Source organism: Syngnathus acus, chromosome 14 (assembly GCF_901709675.1).
Source record: "Syngnathus acus chromosome 14, fSynAcu1.2, whole genome shotgun sequence".
Lineage (NCBI taxonomy): Eukaryota > Metazoa > Chordata > Actinopteri > Syngnathiformes > Syngnathidae > Syngnathus > Syngnathus acus.
Genome location: NC_051099.1, coordinates 7690624 through 7710826, shown reverse-complemented (window position 1 = coordinate 7710826; position 20203 = coordinate 7690624). Strand labels below are relative to the sequence as shown.

The 20203-nt window shown below is 38.9% G+C and overlaps 3 protein-coding genes across 3 annotated transcripts; 2 read left to right on the top strand and 1 right to left on the bottom strand.

Annotated features, from left to right (window-relative positions):
- The first annotated feature begins 128 nt into the window (after positions 1-128).
- LOC119133794 (thialysine N-epsilon-acetyltransferase-like) lies at positions 129-2654 on the top strand. The gene is made up of 6 exons (XM_037269946.1): positions 129-321; positions 438-489; positions 1302-1385; positions 1745-1846; positions 2243-2283; positions 2354-2654. The coding sequence occupies exons 1-6, from the start codon at positions 259-261 to the stop codon at positions 2531-2533; spliced, it is 522 nt and encodes a 173-aa protein (XP_037125841.1). The 5' UTR covers positions 129-258; the 3' UTR covers positions 2534-2654.
- Positions 2655-3946: 1292 nt separating this feature from the next.
- Positions 3947-13592, bottom strand: grk1b (G protein-coupled receptor kinase 1 b). The gene is made up of 13 exons (XM_037270001.1): positions 13464-13592; positions 11895-12610; positions 11565-11692; positions 11133-11290; positions 10962-11045; positions 10761-10885; positions 10491-10692; positions 10226-10407; positions 7442-7446; positions 5924-5968; positions 4918-5082; positions 4138-4219; positions 3947-4061 (listed from the first exon to the last, which is right to left on the bottom strand). The coding sequence occupies exons 2-12, from the start codon at positions 12591-12593 to the stop codon at positions 4159-4161; spliced, it is 1854 nt and encodes a 617-aa protein (XP_037125896.1). The 5' UTR covers positions 12594-12610; positions 13464-13592; the 3' UTR covers positions 3947-4061; positions 4138-4158.
- A 702-nt stretch (positions 13593-14294) lies between these two features.
- On the top strand, positions 14295-20061 carry slc25a35 (solute carrier family 25 member 35). Its single transcript, XM_037269473.1, has 5 exons — positions 14295-14779; positions 15142-15207; positions 15421-15573; positions 17799-17933; positions 18376-20061. The coding sequence occupies exons 1-5, from the start codon at positions 14408-14410 to the stop codon at positions 18544-18546; spliced, it is 897 nt and encodes a 298-aa protein (XP_037125368.1). The 5' UTR covers positions 14295-14407; the 3' UTR covers positions 18547-20061.
- The last annotated feature ends 142 nt before the right edge of the window (positions 20062-20203 follow it).

Sequence of the window (20203 nt, the reverse complement as noted above, 5' to 3'; positions counted from 1 at the left end):
TCCTGTTGGATTATATTTAAACAACACGGGAAAAAAACGGTAAATTTACGTCGAATGTAAACTATTATTTTCTTAACGTCACCAGAAACACTCGACCAAAAAAAAAGCAGCTACTTCGTTTTATTTTGAAGGGAGACGAAATACACGTATACAGTGCTGCTGCTTCCTGTTTTTATAAATCGGAGCATAATGAAGCGAATTAATTTCAATTGAGCTGGCCAAGCCGTACGTGTAAAGTCGTGCATCACAGCCTCAAACATGAACTTCAACATCCGTGCTGCGACTAGAGAAGACTGTAAAGACATATCAAGAATGATATTGGTGAGTGTTGCATGTTGACTTTTGCTGAGAGCTCAGTGAAAGTTTCAAAGAATCGGCTACAAAGTAACGAAGCAGGTGCATATAAATGCAACGTTGTTTTTTTTCTTTTTTTCCAGGAGTTGGCTTTGTATGAAAAGATGACTGATCAAGTCAAGATATCATGCGAAGGTAATGATTTCACAACAGTAAACTCAAGTTGATTAAATTATGACGTTATTTTCAAGTATTGCTATGGTTGAGATGTTTAGTCAAGGCAAAGGCTCCCTAGACTTAACCCTCTTAGAGCTCTACCACAAATTGAACATATATTTTTTTTCTGCCCCTTCGAGTGGTTTGCTTTGATGCGGGTTGTAAAACATGTGGCATGAACAGGTTTGCCCCACTTTCGATCATAGTGAACAATTAACAGATATCATGTAATGATTATCCAAGTGGTTTCCCATCTGTTTCCTGGGAAGTGACACTTGAGCACATCAATATCGTTTACCAATAGGGACCAAGCCCTGCCATAAATAACAGATCTGGAATTATTGAAACCCACCCAAAAATATATCTTTTTTTAATTAGAAGTCTCTTCGACATATTTTTTTTTAATTAGAAGTCTCTTCGACATACTTCCTTGATGTCACAATAAATTGTCAAAGCCATGTTTTTTTAAAAACAGCAAGTAGATGAGTTTTTCTGTGAGGAACAGAGGGTAGAGTTCCAAAGAAAATACACAAATAGGTGAGAAGAAATGCAGTTACCATATAAGTTAGTACTTGCCTGGCCTCTTTTATTTCCACATACATGTTCTTTGCTGCCAAATAGGAGAGCAGGCCTGTCAACTATAGTAGCTCATCTCTGGCAGCCCTCTTGCACAATGCAGATATGTGTGCATCCTGTTTTACAATTGTCATTGCTATTTTTACTCTATCGATACATGTCTAGATGTGCACGTTTCAGGTGAACCATGCTTTTTTTTTTCTTGTTTCATTTAGAACTTGAGCATGATGGTTTCTGCCAGAATCCCTTATTTGAATGCGTTGTCGCCGAGGTACCAGAAGAGAACAAATCTAGAGAAGGTAAAATGTACGTTAGTTGATGTGTCCCACTGATGCTAATATTTCAATGAAGCATTTTAATCTGTCCACTGGGTTGCATTTTTTGTGTGTGGAGAAAAACATTATTGCTGGGCTATTTGTTCCAATACTCAAAAATATTCTGGCATTTTGGAGCTGGTTTAAACAAAAATAAAAAATAAAACATCAAATATGTTGGTAGTTGGTAGGCCTCCTGTGTGGGATGTGCATGTTGAATTGAATTTAAACATTCCTAATGTCATTTTTTTCTGTTCTATCATTGTTGCATGTCGATTTCAGCCTTGCAATTTTAAGCGCGGTCTTTCTGTTACAATGAGAGCAGTCTCTTCATTTTCCGCCAGGATTCACCATCGTCGGATACGGCCTTTATTTTTACACATACAGCACATGGAAGGGACGGGCGATGCATTTGGAGGATTTGTATGTGATGCCTGAATTCCGAGGTAAGTCAAAGTTTCACAGTTGGAATAAATATTAACCACACTGTCAGAAATGGAGGAGGAATCTATTTCTGTGCTTCAAGGTTGAATGTATCCACTGGGATAATTATTCTCATTCAACCAGACTTTTGAACCATTTTCTTTCCGCTTTATAATCGCACGCCTATTTGTGTTGATCGATCACATAAAATACAGATAAAATACATTTGTGTTCGTAATGTGAAAATAAATGTCAAAAGCTCAAAGGGTGTGGTGACTTTTGCAGGCTACTGTTGCAGGGCAGTACGTATGACTAAGACAAGCCATTGTACAGCTTAACATAACAGCACCTTTTTATTGAGAGTCTATTTTGGAACAAACATATTTTCTTCCTCATGAGTTTATTGATGTCTTTGACAGGAATTGGCATCGGAAAATGTTTAATGAGCACCGTTGCTAAGGTAAGATTGCCGTAGACTAACTAAAGCTCCACCTTGATGGTCCAACTAAAACAAGTCATATTTGTGAAAGGTGGCTAAAGAAAACCATTGTGCACTCTTGCAATTGAACGTGTTGGAATGGAATACTCCATCACGAGACTTCTATGCTACTAGAGGAGGTCAGGATCTCACTGTGCAGGAAGGCTGGCACTTAATACGTTTTGATGGACAAAGCTTGGATGATTTGGGAAATGATGGCCCAAAGAATTAGAAGGGATCCCCCTACCTTGGATGTGACGCCCAAGTTACAGAAATGTACCTTTTTGAGTTTTATTTCATTTTGGTAAACACATTTTAAAATTCTGGAATAAATGTTCTCTTCTTTAAACATGTTTTTTGTCTCCTATTTTCTCTAATATATCTGAAGTGCTTAAAAAAATCGTGACCATCAGTTATAAAAATAAAAAAACAAATGCATAAGTGGGTAATGCACTGAACCAGAGTGGGGAATTTCAAGGTAATATCACTTAATGGTTTTAATAAGACGAAATGATCTGGTCAGTCAGAAAGGAATCAAGCACAACATTAAATCCTTAGAAATGATGTTTTTCCTACAGTATAGAAATTGATGTAAATACCTTATTTGACATGAGGCATAAAACTATCCTTAATGATTTTAGAAATATATTAGTAAATTTGAAAAGTAATGACTAATTATATTTTAGCATTAAACTGGTTTATTAAACAGAACTGAACCATAATGATCTTGGTGGTTGGTAAGTAATAAATAATATAATAATGAGAATCAGATAGCCCGGCTCCACTTCTCTACTGTAACAGTAAAAAGTAATACGGTATAGACTACTATATTATTTTTCAAACAATCCCAGTTGTGATTCCACGTTTTTCCCCACAGGGGGCGTCATCACCAAATACACCTGCTGAGGTGAGCCCCACAGACTCGTCATTTGCTGCTAACAATAAAAATCACTTTCTCGTCAGCATTACTGCAATTTTTTATTTGTGTACAAAGCAAAATTTACTGAAGCAAAAGTGTTTATTTCCAGAAGTCAGAAATGTCACAAATATAAATATCTCCATAAATGTACATCAAATTCACAGTGACCCTAATGTTTTTTTGGGCCATGGTATTTATTTTTAACAGTACTGTTGTCTTAACATCTAAATTTTAAGTCAGCGTATTTAAATACCCAACAATTGATTAGCTCCCATTTTTCTACTGTGTATAAAAATAATTAGTTGTTCTAATAAGCTCTTAATCATGACTTGCTTTTTTTCCCATGTAGGTCCTGACACACAGTAGCCATGCAATGTACTTGCACACTCATCATGCTGTCATTGCTCTAAAGATACTGTTATCTTTACTGCTCTACTACTGTCCTCATATGTATTATGGTGGGTGGATCACTGTGCATCAACATTACAAGTAGTTCAAATGAGTAAAGAAAAAAAAAAATCCGATTTGACTGCATTTCAATAATTGTTGCATCTCAGTAACTTGTCACACATATGCATTTCTTCCATAGTTGCTGGGGGCAGATCGAGACGTAGTGGACAGCACACGTCCCCTGGAGGACGGCTGGTATGGGTAAGGCCTAAGAATCAAAAGATGTGGTTAAACACGACGTCAACTTCTACTCATGGAAAACGTTCGCTTTGATACATACACTTTTTCACCTGGCTCCTTACAACTGCACGAAAACATCAGACAGCCACCTCCGCACAGGGCAAGTATGGCCGACGACCAGCCGATGTACAAACCTTCTCCGATCTCGTACCTGTGTCACAGTGAAATTGCACAAAATTATTTGATTTGTGTCTTGTTAAACTTCAAAATCAAGTATGCACTCTTACTTTGTCCCTGGGTAGAACTGGTCAAAGAATTCCTGTGTGATGTTGGCTGCATACCAAGATATAGCGATCATGGTGCACATCCCTAGAAAAGTCCACAATGCTGTAAGTATTTTTTTTTAACACAAGGGGAAAACAACAAATTACCAGACCTACGATTTTACATATAAAAAAAAAAAAAGATGTTGATGTGATATTTTTTTGCATAATGTGGAAATTAATAGTGAATGTTTTAAAATGAATGTGCAATGAATTTTTTTTATCTACACACTGTCCCTTTAATGGCACAACTAAGTTTAGGGCAACATTAGCTGACTGCATGCGATGTCTATGCCTTTACACTGTACAGGCAAACAAGTCATGATAGCCCTTGACCAGGTTTAAGGTAGCTTGTCTCCTGTACATAGATTAGAGTACCTGACATGTTAGCTTTTCAGGTGTTGGAGGTAAGAGTGAAAAGGTTAATTTGTGCTATGGAAATAATTAAAATCTATGTAACATTGACTTCGTGAGCTTGTTGTGGAATCTGAGGAGTTGTTTTTCCCCCATGATTACGCCAAAGCCACTTGATCTATTTGCACTTCACTTTGTGGAGGGGTGGGGCACAGGAATAGGAAAACATGGTTTGTTTTGATCAACCCATTTTTTTCAAATCTCAATTTCTGTAATATCACTATTTTTTAAATATAGAATTTAGGAAGTGGAGGTGTAGGATTTGTTTCAAATGTTGGCCTTTCTGCTCTGTTATGCACCACTGAAGTTCATAATTGTTTTTGTTCTTACCCTGTAGTAAGAAGAACACCCCTCCAATTGTGGCAATCCTCCCCTTTAGAATGTAGTTTTCTCCTCCAATTTTGGAGCACTGCATTCCAACCAGAGTTCCCACCAGCCCAAACGTCCCGAACACAATGGAAGCAATCATCAGTGCTCGAGATGCTTGGATGTACCCTGCACACAAACACGAATGATGAGTTTATTGGTAAGGCAACACATACACAGCAAAACAAATCACAATAATCCTTTCACCAAGTGCCAATTTCAACAAATAAGTAATTTCAGGACTGCTCTATATTGTTCCTTAGTTATCGAATCGCAACCTCCACATTTGATATAAAAGTGACATCATTTTTATGTGCATCGAATTATTTACAAAACGAATCTTTAATATATGACAATGCTTTGCCTACTTATAAAGAAAAACTAAGTACTAAACATGATGAGCGTCCCCTATAGGATAATTTATTACAAACATGAAACTAAAAAAAAAAAAAAATTTAAACGCTACAAAATATCAGCAAAGTAAAATGAAATAAAAAAAAAACATTCTTTTTTTCCCCAACCATCCATTAGTATCCCACTTAAGGAAACCATACAATTGCCTTTCATGTAAATAATATTATCTTGTGACCACATGGTTTTCCATGTCTAGTCTGAAGGTTATGACCTAGAGGTTGAAACCATTTGATGTTTTTTATATATTTTTTACTGGGGTTATTCTTGCTCATGATTGTCCTTTACTGTTGTATTTTTTATACTGCCCATCTTATATTACCTGCTGTTAACTAAAGAGCATCACCCGCAGTGATGTCTGACACGCAGATGCCGCTATGGTCAATGCTAAAAAACAACTCAGGAAATCTGATCAAAGCTGAAAACAAGAACCAAATTCTCAATGTGTTAGCCCTTTTTAATGGCTGCTCTGGCTCTGTACAACTTTCTACAAATAGATATATTTTTCTTCTTTTAACCCAATGAAGTAGTCGACACATTAAAGGTTTCGAACACATACCGCTTAGTGCGAGCAACGAAGGAAAATCGCGGCAGTTGTGAACTCCTATCGAGTCAGTGGCACAGGACATCCAGAGATTCTCATAGATGGTGGACGTGGTGATCACGTTACCGTCCACCGTTGACACTCTCCAGTACCGATTGGGAAGGGCGACCCCGGCCATCAGCCATCCCAGAAAACCCAGGAAGAAAGCAAACGCTTCCACAACGGGATTCATAACTCTATCGTGCTTGATCCAGCCTGTCTTAGAGCTTTCCAGAAAAGCTTCTTACCAATCTCGCCTGACTAAACTATCTTCAAGAATAAACGTGTTGTTTTTCTCTGGCCCAGCGTTCTCAGTGTGCCACAGAAACCTCCTTATTAATGATTAATCCCAAACTGCCCACTTATGATTTCTATGAGATCTGTTGAACCTTTTTCAAAAGTGCACTTGTTTACCCAACTCAAGGGAAGTGAGGTTGAACCTCGACACCCGCCGTCTAACGTCTATAGACTCAGAGCCATTTGTCACCTTCTGACAATCTCTTTGAACACTGTCAATAAATCTCTTGTCAGTACTGATGGGATCCAAGTCCCAGTTGGGCTCCAATGCCTGAGGGATGATGTGGAACGTCATTGGCCGTGAGGGGTGTGGGCGCATCAACACGTTCCCACCCACTGATAAAAAAAAAAAAAAAAAAAAGAACCTACCCACTGATAAAAAACCATTTGCTTAAAAAAAAAAAAAAAAAAAAAAGGGGGGGGGGGCATTTTTTCTGGTTTAAATGTTTACTCGCATCCTGCAGACATGTTAAAGGTTTGAAATTTGTGTATATATGGTTTGGAGGAGATAATGTCATATTTTACATGTGAAATTTGATGATGATCTGACTTGACATGTACTTTTTTTTAATGTGAAAATTAAAATATGAAATTGCTTGATTGTCCTTTTGAAAAAAAAGTGTATTTAAATAATCCAAAGGTTTTTTTTTTAGAGTTTCAATACATTTTGCTTATGAACTCAGTAATATTAGCTATTCAGAACTGATTGTGTGCCACTTACAGAAATTGATTAACGGAATTGGTTTCCCTCGTGAATTAAAAAAATAATCCCAATTTCTTCATATTAAATCATATGAGATCATAAAATTGGACAAAATTAAGCTATTTGCAATACGATTTTAAATAGAAGTTTTATAAAATGTTTTGGACTAAAGTTCATTACAGATGATTTGTTGAAATTATGTGCAGGAAAAAGTAAATACAGTAATGTCAGAAAAAAAATCACTCATTTACTTTACATTAAAAAAAATAACAATACTGTCCAGCGAAAATAAAGAATTTAATTTTAATTCAGATTAGTTTTGTCATTTGGAAGAAAATTGAAATTACCATTAGTAGCTCAATCAAAGTGAAGTTGCTTTTCTTTTGCAAAGTTAAAATATTCAAAGTATTGTCTTGATACCTATTTACATCATCAAATACATTATACTAAATCATATCGTGAACTAACTACATTTCTTGTTTTGCAATATCAACCAGTTCTAATGAGGTATAAAGAAAATGCACACTCAGCTTTAACCTACAGCTGAATCATCATTACTTTACATGCAAATGTAATGTTGAAGCCTGAGCACGTGAAAAGCCATCAGTATATTTTTTAACAACATTTTTGTTTTTAAAATATAAAAACTTTACTTACCAGGTAGGGCAAAAAGGGATGGAAATTCTCGGCAGTCATAAGTCCCAGTAGAATCACTAGCGCAAGACATCCACAAGTTCTCATATATTGCTGAGGTTGTAATTACACTACCATCTGTGGTGGATTCTTTCCAATACTGGTGTTCTAATGATATAAAAACCATGATCCAGCCGAGAAAACCAAGTACAAGTGCTGTAATTTCAACAATGTCCCTCATTTTGCAAGTAATGTTCTCCACAAGTAATGTTCTCTAGCTAACCAGATGAGGTTTCACCTTCTAAGGAGCTCTAATGGCAACTTGTGTATCTAATGTACATTTCGAAGTGCACGCAGGTTTTTTTTCCTCATGCACTCAAACATACTGGGACTAATTTGAACATTGATTTGTTGGCTGTAGTTACATGATATGTCTGCTATTCCCGCCCAAAATTGATTACATTTCACGTGCCTGGCACGTTACTGTAGAAATGTAAGCATACAAGGAACTCCCCCCAACACACACGCACACACACATGCACACACACGCACATCCACACACACTTTTTGATCTTGCAGAGGCGAAATTTTGTCAAATACATTACACTGCTTTATGTTATGTAACTATTTGTGAAATTTACTGGGATTCTGTGTCAGTCTTTAAATTTGCAATCTAGATCTGCCATTAGAGGCACTTTATATGTTGTATTAGCATTTTATTAAACCTAATTGACAAGATATTTAAGATAATTTTATATGACTTCAGTAATATGAATGAATTAAATGTATTATAGTCACCATTTTTTAACAAAAAAATGCTGCCTTAGTTATTGATAAATGAAGTCAGCACAAGTGAAATGTGAGATTTTGGGAAATATTTTAATCTCTGTGAATTTACTTGGATTTTCATCATGACCATGATCTTGTCTCCTCCCTCTTTGGACAATTGGTAGTTTGGGATTTTCAAGAGGTTATTTCAAGTTCCATGAGCAAATATTAATAAATTAAGTGGAGTGAATAGAGGGCAGAGCATACATTGAAACCTGTGTCAGGCAAAGTGTCTATCTTAGCACCAGTTAAGCATTAACAAATATGAAACACAAAAGATGCATTGAAATTGTGGGCTAGGTAAATGATTTTTTTTTCTACTGAAGCTTATAGATTCAACAATGATGTCTGTCCTTTTCCAAATAGTTCGTGGACGTACTGTCCTATACTGATGTCCATTAAAAGAAATTGGCCAGTACCACAAAAATATTAATTTATTTTTATTTATAAAAGTCAGAATATGGAATTGTGCAAAAGTAAGAGATATTTTAGAGGATAGTTTGGGGTGTCATGCAATATTATAAACATTAAAATGTGTCTGTTTCTTTTTATGGTTTTAGTCTGTATCTTATCTTATCTTATCTATTTTTCTACTGTTGTCAAGTAATCTGCGGGAAAGTTCAAAGTTCCGCCGTATATCTACAATATTGAGTAGACATTCAGGCTTTAAATCATAATCAAATTTCTGTTAATATTTTATTTCCTTGCCCTTCCCTTCATCTTCTGAAATAAGCGTTCCCTCGTGTCCCCGTTGACCCCGCTGCTCAATGGAGAAGTGGCCTTGAATCTTTTTGTTTTTTTGGGCGTTCAAAAACGTATCTGTTCCTCTTTTTGAACACGTCCCCGTCACTTGCCTGATGGCTGTGTGTGACAAGTATGCGAAAGGCTTACGTTGGGTTGCCAAATTATATTTAAATAGTGTGTATGCGTTGGAACAGTCATTATTTGACTATGCGACGAGTTTCGGTGAGGTGATTCATCACCATGACTGCTGCTTTTTGTCCCTCCGTCAGGTGTGCATAAACGTGATTTGAAGATCACTAATGCATGCATCCTTTGCAGCATTCAGTCGGTTGAAGTCAGGCAATAAATCACTCGTTTGTGCAGAATCGCTCACAATAGAAGATATCAGACTGCACATACTGAAAGTAAAGGCAAAAGGTTAATGCCGGGCTGGATCAGATTTCCACGTGACCTGTGTTCTCTTAGAGACCTTGCACCTTCCCTGAACAGTGGAGAGGGACACATATGTATGCTCAGCAAAATTTTATTCATTGTGCTTCTAGCTATGACATATTGAAAGAACATTTACTGTACCTTAGTTGTTGTGCATTATATTTATGAAGCTAACAGTCCACACATGCAACAATGAAATTACAAGTTCATGCTCATTACAGTTTTCTTTTTAAACAATGTTGTATTATTGTGGTACATACATATATACAGTTTCACTATAGCTAAAGATCAATGTACTATATTTAATACTACAGTTGTATGCTTCCGGGACATTTTATTGGGTACATCTGCACAATTTCATGAGAGCTGCAACAGGAGTTGAATTTAAAAAAACTTGACTAAGATAGTAATCATTTGTCAGCATTTTTTGTTGAAGCTCTCGAACCGTGGTGTAAAATTGGACCGCTCCACACCGACAGAGGTTTTTGCTATTTTGACAGTCTTATTTAGCAAAAATAAATCAATAAACACATTCTACTTTAAAGAATCACACATCCTCCGCCTTTGGCTTCCACATAGTTTGGGTCGAGGTCATTAGGCAGCTTTCCGTTCTCACCCCAGATGTTCATCTCTCCAAACACACCCGTCTCGATCATCTCCTCCTGCCACGGGATCGGAACGTTGCCCGAGGCAAAGTCGACAAAGAACTCTGTATCCTTGTTATCCATGACCACGCCTTTAATGGTGCTAAAGGCACCTACGTCGTCGATGTCTTTGGCGTAGACCATCCTGGGATCAGGGACAAATGGTGGAGGCAGCATACCTTGGTGAAAATGAGAAAAAAATCATGTATTTATTAATGCTAGTTTGGGTGCATACTTGACTGATTGTTTTTGAAGGCCTCACCAGCCTCAAGACGGCCCCAATTGATCTCCTTGAAGAAGGGTTGGCTCTTGAGCTCAGCGCACTCGTTGTTTTTGAACCCGAGGCGTTTCCCCGGATCCTTTTCCAACAAGCCTTCACAAATAGCTTTGCATTCTTTGCTAAAGTTGGGAGTGTACGGAACCGGATCGTTCAGAATTCTGTGAGCCACCTCGTCATTCTCCACCTGAAGAAAGGGTGCAATTAGCAAATGTATTCACGTAGTGGGAGAGACCTCTTGGCTGTGTCCTCGACCTTCTCTCCTCGTAGTCTGAAAGGTCCTTTAGCTGCGATCATCTCAAACAGAGTCACCCCCAGAGTGAAATAATCCACTGTGTAGTCATATTCCTTTTTCTGGAGTAGCTCTGGAGCCATGAAACCTTTGAAAAGATTTCATGAGATCATCTAGTGACTACTCACTGAAATGCACTTTGAGAAAGACTTTTTGTGACTTACCAGGAGTTCCTGCATAACCAGATGTTTTGTCTTTTCCTGGTGGAAGTTCCACAGCCAAGCCCAAATCCGACAGCCGGACGTGTCCTGAGTGATGAGATGCATTGATTACATCAGGACCATATATGTGTCTGTTGAAAGTCTCCATGTTGTTCTTTGCTCCTAAGATCTGACCTGCATCATCTAGCAGCACATTCTCTGGCTTCAGGTCTCTGTAGACGATCCTGTGCTGGTGAAGGTGCTCCAGGCCACAGATGATCTGTGCCGTGTAGAAAGAAGCTCTTTTCTCATTGAAGCCAGGATTCTTTTCATCCACGTTGTACATATGAAACCTGAGGAAGAAGGAGGGAGAACTTTATGCATCTTTGGAGTTAACAAAATGAAAATTGCTCTAAAGACTTCTTGAGCCTCTTAAGTACTCTTACTGTCTGACTTAAAGCGTGACGCACCTGACGGCCTAGTGTGTATTTTAGCTTTAAGGTTTATCTATACTTGAACTAATTAGCAGACATTGGAGTAAGTGTATTGGGGGCTGCTCCTATGCCTCCAAGTAAAATATAGAGTTTGGGCACACGGGTTCCAACTGTGTGTGTGTGCATAAAGCACCTGAGATCCCCACCATTCATGATGGTCATAACTAGGCAGAGGTCAGTCTTGGTCTGGAAAGCGTAAGCCAGCGACACAATGAAGCGACTGTGGACTTTGGCTAGGATGCGCTTCTCCACAATCGCACCCTAAATATGGATATAAATGAGGAAAATTAGTATTGGTTTTTTTTGGGCAGTTTCCCATAATCCTTCAGTGGTTGTACAAGCACTGCGCTGAGCTTCTTTGCAGGGTCTTTCACAAGCTTCTTTTCACTCAGCTGTCATCGTAAAGACTAACCCACTACACTCAGAACTTGGAATTTATTTCCTGTTAACTTTGGCACTTTACCTCGTAGCCTTTGCGTTTCTTGAGCCTCTTTTTATCCAGCTTTTTATTGGCGTACATTTTACCGGTGGCCTTAGCCTGACAAGCGTAGACTTCTCCGAATCCTCCCTTTCCAAGGACCCTGAAGTCCATGAACCACTCCTCGTCAACGGGTTGGCTTTCCAACGTCTTGAACTGAACGTAACGCAGGAAGTACATGCTTTGCTTGAAGCCCGCCATGGCCTTTGCCTCCAGGTGTTTGAGGAGCTGTTTCTCGCTCTCTTTAAATAAGTCACCGTGGACGTTTTTGAAATCTTCCTTCACCCGGGTGACAGCCTTCTCCTCCAGGAAGCTGCAGAAGGTCTTGGACGTCGACTCGTAGTATTTATTGACCATTTTTTGGGCTGTCTGAACTCTGTCCTTCTCCTGGCAAATGACGTAGTCTTCAATGTCCTTCCAAAGCTCTGCCGCGGTTTTGTGGGTGGCATCGCTCTCCAGAAACTGCTGGAAGAGCCGCTTGCCGATGGGTTCTTTGACGCACATGATGTCGAAGGTTTTGCCCACGGACGCTTTCATGTGTTCGCATTCTCTGATGTGTGGCAGTTTCAGCCTGGCCCGCAACTTTTTGTCTCTCAGGTTGACCGCTGCCGCACCATCCACACTTCCTCGGGCTGACACATAGGCCGAGTTGGCCACCACCGTCTCCAATCCACCGATGTCCATGCTCGCTCGACTTTTGCCTGCAACATGTAAAAAGGATAAGAAAGCCAACCCAATTACAGTAAACTACCATGCCACTGTGATTAAACATTTGGTCAAGCAGTACAATTCTCCTCCACTTTAAAATCCAACCACGATAACCCCCATTAACTAATGCCGAATGTTATCTCTGTAAAGGCATATTGTTCTCATGCTTTGGCTCTCTTTCAATTGTGCATCAGAGGAAACAGCGTCTTGTCCTGTGCTGCACCCTACTGTCCAAATACTAACGAGGTGAAAAAACAAAATGGGACAGGAAAAGTGGATTGTTTAATTAAGACTTCCTGGGTGTAAATCTCTTGACCTGGAACACTTGTTTCAATTGATAGTGCAAGTGCCACCCTCTTTCTACATAATCCAATTAACACTGACTGTTGATACTTGCGATTTACAGATGATTGGCCTCAGCGGTAATTAACCCACATTCTTTTTAAACAAATCTAATCCCATCATCCATTCAGTACCAATGTCTGTGTATTTTATTTTAATTACCCTCAATTCCTCTCAGGAACCAAAGGAAAGTATTTTGGGCAATAACCCCCAAAATAAAAAAATATAAAAGATTATTCCTGAGAGGAATTGATGGCGATTCAGTTTATTGACTTAATGATGCAAAAGTGAGAATTTCTGCCTTCAAATTCTTGACGGCCGCCGTCAAGAATACTTGCTCATCTAAATTGCAGTTTAAATCAATCATAATAATAATGTCATAATATGTTTTATGTGTAATACAACATTTTTAAATATATATTACATCTTAATAGCAATGCTGACAGTCCATTTATTCCCTTCAATATTTGACGTCCATTTTGATGAATATTGAGTAGCACCTACCTTAACTTTCTGCTGCAGTCTCAACCGATGACCAATTTAATATTATTTTTGCTGCTCCTTGGTCCTCCATTAACAAGTATAGGTGGTCTTGAGCATCTCCACTATGAAGAATGTCTCCTCGCCCCCTCACACAGTGTAGTGAAGGAAAGACTCATTGGGTGGAGCTTTTCTGTGCGCCTGAAATCCAGTTTGGTGCTTCCTTTGGTGGCCAGGATTACACGTGGGGCCACTTGACAGAAGCTATTAGTGTAACTAGTAGGATATGGGTTTTCTTTTACTAAGTTATCAACTAACTGGGTGTTAATAACCATTCCAAGCAAACACTTCCAGAGAAAGCATATTTCTATGATAACATTCTTGCAAGTGATTTGTAGTGGTCTAAATTTGACATTACTGTTGAATATTGATATTGACATTACATGTGGAAATATGCAGCGCCTTGAAAGTGAAGTAGCCCATGAAATAATCTGTAAAATTACAAATTGTATTTTCAAATCCTGTGACTCAGGCACAAGCACAGTTGAGAAATTGCCAAGCCTCCACAAGCGGCTGAGTTTAAATCACCTTCAGCAGATTAAATGTAAAGGTGTGCTGAAACTCAACCCATGTCCTACCACCATTAACCCTCAGACATTTACTTTACCTATACTTGTCACACTTTGGTACAGTGGATGTAAGAAGTCTACACACCACTGTTTAAATGTCAGGTTTTGACAAAAAGATAACGTTTTCGTCACTCAGAATTCCGATTTAACCAGTCGTTCATGAAGCAATCTTTCTCTCGGGGAAGGCGATTGGTGCGTCTGTCTCGCGCATGCGTATAAGCAAATAACGCTTCCTCACTATGGAAGGGGAGGAGAACCCGCTGTCCGGGATGAAGGGCAATCGGGTTCAGTAAAATAGAGGCAAAAAACTTCGTCGGAATCCCACGCGGGTGTCTTATAATGGACTTTCTCCTTAGTGGAGCGGCGGCGTGTGGAGCGTGTCTCATAACTAACCCGTTAGAAGTGGTCAAGACTCGCATGCAGCTGCAAGGGGAGCTCAAAAGTCGGGGCACCTATCAGATTTATTACCGTAATGTCTTTCACGCTTTCTATACCATAGCAAAAGTGGACGGACTGGCTGGTTTACAGAAAGGCCTCGTGCCCGGACTATGGTATCAGTTTTTTATGAACGGGGTCCGGCTCGGTTCGTACGCGATCATCGAGACCTCTGGCTACATCCACACTGATGGAAGAGTCAGTGCACCTAAGACCATCATAGCTGGAGCTACAGCGGGGGTGGCAGGAGCCGTGATGGGCAGTCCTGTGTATTTGGTCAGTAGCCCGTCTTGATGCCCGTACAAACTTATGAATTTTATATGTATAATACAAAACAAGTTTGTTATTTTCAGTTCAAAATTTCAAACTTGATATGGGTGTCTAAGAAGTACTATGCTGACGTAATTGTAAGGCGGAGCAAAGTTTAACTTTGGTTATTAGCAGTTAAGGAGAGTCTTCACCTTATGCATCTGCACAGAATTGCTTCCAAATCAAGTCCTTTTATTTTTAAGGCTTAATACTCTAAAAACAGAATGGCAATTTTTGTTATTTTTTTTAAAGAAGGTACTATTATCAAACTGTTTGTTTTTTGCTGTCATGGGGGTTTACTGTGTTCTCATATGTGGTTTTACTGACAGGTAAAGACTCATTTGCAGAGTCAGTCAACTGCCTCCATTGCTGTGGGACACCAGTACAAACACCAGGTAGCGCGTAAACTGTTTCTCAATCCAGCGATTCCCACCCAGGGTGCTGCACCACATTAATAATAACTATCTTCCCATTACAAAAATCTCATAGCCCACTACCAAATCAAATACGTGCACCGGCTCCATAAAGGTTGAGAATCACTGGATTATTGCAATCGGTAAGTGAATTACAATATTGATGTCCTGATGTTTCTGTTCTTCTTCCAAAAGGGAATGTCCCATGCCCTGGTGACGATCTATAAGAAACACGGCATTCAAGGACTGTGGAGGGGTTCAAGCGCTTCCATCCCGAGGGTCAGCGTGGGGTCAGCATCTCAACTGTCCACCTTCTCCTCTGCTAAAGAGCTGGTGGTTGATCTTCAGGTTTGAACATGTGACTGCTTTTTGCTATGTGTGAACACTTTGTACAGGTCCACGTGTTTATACATAATAAGGCAATCCTAGACCGTTTTGGCATTTCAAATGTACACACATTACAAAGTTTGCAGGTTTGCGTGCGGAAGTACGCTCAAACAGAAATCATTAACTGTCGTCAAAGAGTTCAGTGGAAGCAGTTATTGTAACACGGACAAAGCTACAGGCAGCGCAACCTTCTGGAACAGAAAGATGACACCTTTCCGTGGCCCCCTCGGCTCAAAACACAGAGCTTACATAACAGTAACACCAGAGTTTCCAGGCCGTAAATTTAACTGCTGCTTTAAAAAAATACCCCCAATATATAAGTGCCCAGTGTCATCACAACAGGTCCCTTTTCCTCTCTCACTGAGCTGGTTTAACTTGTCAGATCTGTTTCCTCCTCACACCCTTTGTTTCTGTTAAATAAGCACCGTTCTTTTATTTTAGAGCAGAAACACATGTCAAATAGTTTTAATGCTGCTGCATTAAACAGAAAGAGTAGAAGACAGGGAAACCATGTCTGTGTATGGGGATGAGTGAGCATACAGGACTGTCTCAGAAAATTAGAATATTGTGATAAAGTTCTTTATTTTCTGTAATGCAATTAAAAAAACAAATGTCACACATTCTGGATTCATTACAAGTCAACTGAAATATTGCAAGCCTTTTATTATTTTAATATTGCTGATTATGGCATACAGCTTAAGAAAACTCAAAAGTCCTATCTCAAAATATTAGAATATTTCCTCAGACCAAGTAAAAAAAAAAAAAAAAAAGATTTATAACAGCAAAACAAAATCAAACATTTGAAAATGTCCATTAATGCACTCAGTACTTGGTTGGGAATCCTTTTGCACGGATTACTGCATCATTGCAGTGTGGCATGGAGGCAATCAGCCTGTTGCATTGCTGAGGTGTTATGGATGCCCAGGATGCTTCAATAGCGGCCTTTAGCTCATTTGCATTGTTAAGTCTGGTGTCTTTCAGCTTCTTCTTCACAATACCCCACAAATTCTCTATGGGGTTCAGGTCAGGAGAATTGGCAGGCCAATCGAGGACAGTAATGCCATGATCAGTACACCATTTACTGGTGGTTTTGGCATTGTGGGCAGGTGTCAGATCATGCTGGAAAATGAAATCATCATCTCCATAGAGCACTTCAGCAGACAGGAGCATGTAGTGCGCTAAAATCTGCATTTACTCTGGACTTGATGAAACACAGTGGACTAACACCAGCACTTCTTGAGTTCAGAAGTGGCTTGACCATGGGAATACGGCTATTGTAGCCCATTACCTGGACACGTCTGCGAACAGTGGCTTTTGATACCTGGACTCCAGCTTCAGTCCACTGTCTTTGAAGCTCCCCCAAATTCTGGAAGCGACTCTTCTTCACAATGCTGTTAAAAGGGTGCGGTCATCTCTCTTGGTTGTGCAGCGTTTCCTGCCACATTTCCCCCTTCCAATAGACTTTTTGTGGATGTGCTTTGAAACTGCACTCTGTGAACAGCTTGCTCTTTGAAAAATTTCTTTTTGTGTCTTACCCTCCTAATGGAGGGTGTCAATGATGGTCCTCTGGACAGCAGTCAGATCAGCAGTCTTCCCCATACTTGTGATTTAGTTTACTGAACCAAGCTGAGTGTTTTTCAAGGCTCAGGAAACCCTTGCATGTGTTTCGAGTTAATTAGACGATTCAAGTGATTAGTTGAATACCCTACGAGTGTACTTTTTCATGATATTCTAATATTTTGAGATAGGATAGTTGAGTTTTCTTAAGCTGTATGCCATAATCAGCAATATTAAAATAATAAAAGGCTTGCAATATTTCAGTTGATTTGTAATGAATCCAGAATGTATGACATTTTTGTTTTTTTAATTGCATTACAGAAAATAAAGAACTTTATCACAATATTCTAATTTTCTGAGACAGTCCTGTAGATATTAATAAGTTTCTCCATCACAGGTGTTGAACTTGAGGCCTGCGGCCTAGATCCGGCCCTCCAAGTTCTTTTAGGAAAGCTTGCTACATGTTTTTTCCTTGACTTGTATTTAAAACCACTACTACACTAAAATGTGTTTTTTATGTCCTGTTACACTCCTACTCTACTCTTATGTGGTTTCGTTGTTATGATCTGTCCTTATCTAACACCCTTAGTCTCGAGATAGTTCCGAACTTTGTTTCTTCTTCCACTAAGGTGTTTCCAAAGAACAGCTGGTTGGTGGCCCTGAGTGCCGGCATGATCAGCAGCGTGGTGGTGGTGTTCGCCATGACTCCTTTTGATGTGGTGAGCACGAGGCTTTACAACCAGCCTGTGGATCCTCAGGGCAAGGTGAGGTTGTTGGCCGTGTGTGAATCGTGAATACGCTCAGGGCAAAATTAGTGCGTTCGTGAAAGAAGAGGAGCTTGTGTTTGTGCGTTGGCTGCCTTCATAATGTAAACAGAAAAAGTGGCAGAGAGTAGGAGTTCAAAGGCGGGATTCTAAATTGCTGCTGAGCTGGAGCCATGTTCCTTCGGCTATTCATTTATTTATTCAAGTGGCTAGGGCGCCATTTTGGAGAATTAAAAAAACAAAAACATGCAGAGCTCTCCAAGCGCCTCTAAAATCCTCCATCCGACACAAAACAACATTTCCCCACAACCCGCCATCAGCGTTTAGAAATTCTTGTTGTCGTATTTATCTGACACTTACAAAATGGAAATTAGTAACAGGAAAATGGGTACAATTGATCACATTGAATCAAAATTAAATATTCCTTTTTTCATCCTTTTAGGGGCTGCTTTATAAAGGGTTTACTGACTGCTTTTCAAAGACACTGAAAAAGGAGGGGCTAACGGGACTCTACAAAGGTTTGGGAGCCTCCTATTTCCGAATTGGTCCTCACACCATCCTTTCTTTGTTCTTTTGGGAAGAATTGCGCAAATTCTACAAACTGCGCAGATAACACTTTGAAGCAGGAAGTTGAAAATGGTGAGTCGTTAGGCTACGAGTCACAGGTTCCAACGAATTCTCAATGAGTTTTTTTTATTATGAGGTTAAAGAAAAACCAGGAATTGTTTTTCTTTTCTCATAAGGAGCTAGGGTAATATTTAAGAAAGAACACAGTAGCATGAACGAGGAAAGGGAAATAAAAAAAGAAAATTAAAAATTGTAGAATGTACAACGCTCAGCACCTCACCGCATCAAATGTGGTTGATGACTTTTCAAATTTAATGGATTGCAATACAATTGGCCTGCTACCTCCAATAATGTATCATTCCGTGCCAACCTATCGAGAGGATCCCGCTGTTTCCAGCCATGACAGTATCCAGTGCTGAAGCTAATCAATGATCACTTCTGATCTTCTTGTAGCGTCATCATTAATTTTAGCACAGTGTTGATGAACTGAACAAACAAGCTGGCATATATTTTTTTTCCGCTTTAGTGGCTCACATTTCCATAAAAAAGAAAACACTCCATTTTTTTCTTCATATAAGCATTGATTACTTCATCCTCAATCATGAACTAAAATTGCCTTTAATTTAATAGATTGGTGAATATTGTGTCTCATCATAAGATGATGGTTGCCTATGGTACAATGTGCAATTTTATCAAGTTGGTTACAATAGTATTTGCTGCTAAAATAAAAACCAACCCTAATTTTAAAGAAATGCCTATTTATGAAATGCTTTGTCTAAATATGCATAAAAATTAAGACAAAATATATTTTGTATCAGTTTTCATATTTATGAAAATACCCCTCAAAGTGCTATCAAACTGCTTCATCATTATCCAAGTGTCAAATGTAATCATAAAAAAAGGCTTGGCCTGTTTGGATTTTAGAGCTTTAATATCTGGCGCTGATCAGTATTTATATGTCAGTTGCACTTGTACATTTCTTTTGTGTGTTCTGGAACATTTTTGTTTGGTGACTAATGAACTCAGTACAGTTTGCCTGAGTGTTCACGTCGATAGATGAAAGACAGACATTACTGAGTAATGAAACGTTCAGGAAATTCCTCAGAAGCTAAACTTGTGCAATTGCTTAGTCAAATAATTGTAACGTTAGCATAGTCTGACCACAAATTCGGATCAGGCGAAGTAGGTTACACATATCACAAAAAGACATTAAACCAACCTTGCTTCAACTTTGGTAACGTTACATTAAAAAAAAAAAAATGCTTGTTACTTTTAATAATAATTTATACAATTATTAGGTATACTGGTTTATTTGATGAACATATATTTTTCGAATATTTGAATACTGTGTCAAACACTGGCGATAATGTTCTCTAAATGGCGTGTTCCATATGACCAGTGTGGTGCTTTTACAAGTGTATTCTTCAGTCTAACTGTATTCATACCCTGTTACATGTGGTAACATATCCACTGAATGATGTAAACTATTCTGCCTTGATTTGGGCAACTACTGTTTGTGCAGGACGAAAAAGAAATGCCAATAAATCATCTTTGGACTATACTATACACATTTATTTTCACCTTTGGAAATCTTTGTTTTGCTCAACCCATAACACACTTGATATTGAGACGAATTTCATGATCTAATGAAATTGCAAAACGTGCAAAAAAAGACTGGGCAGCAGCACTGTTCTAATCTTGAC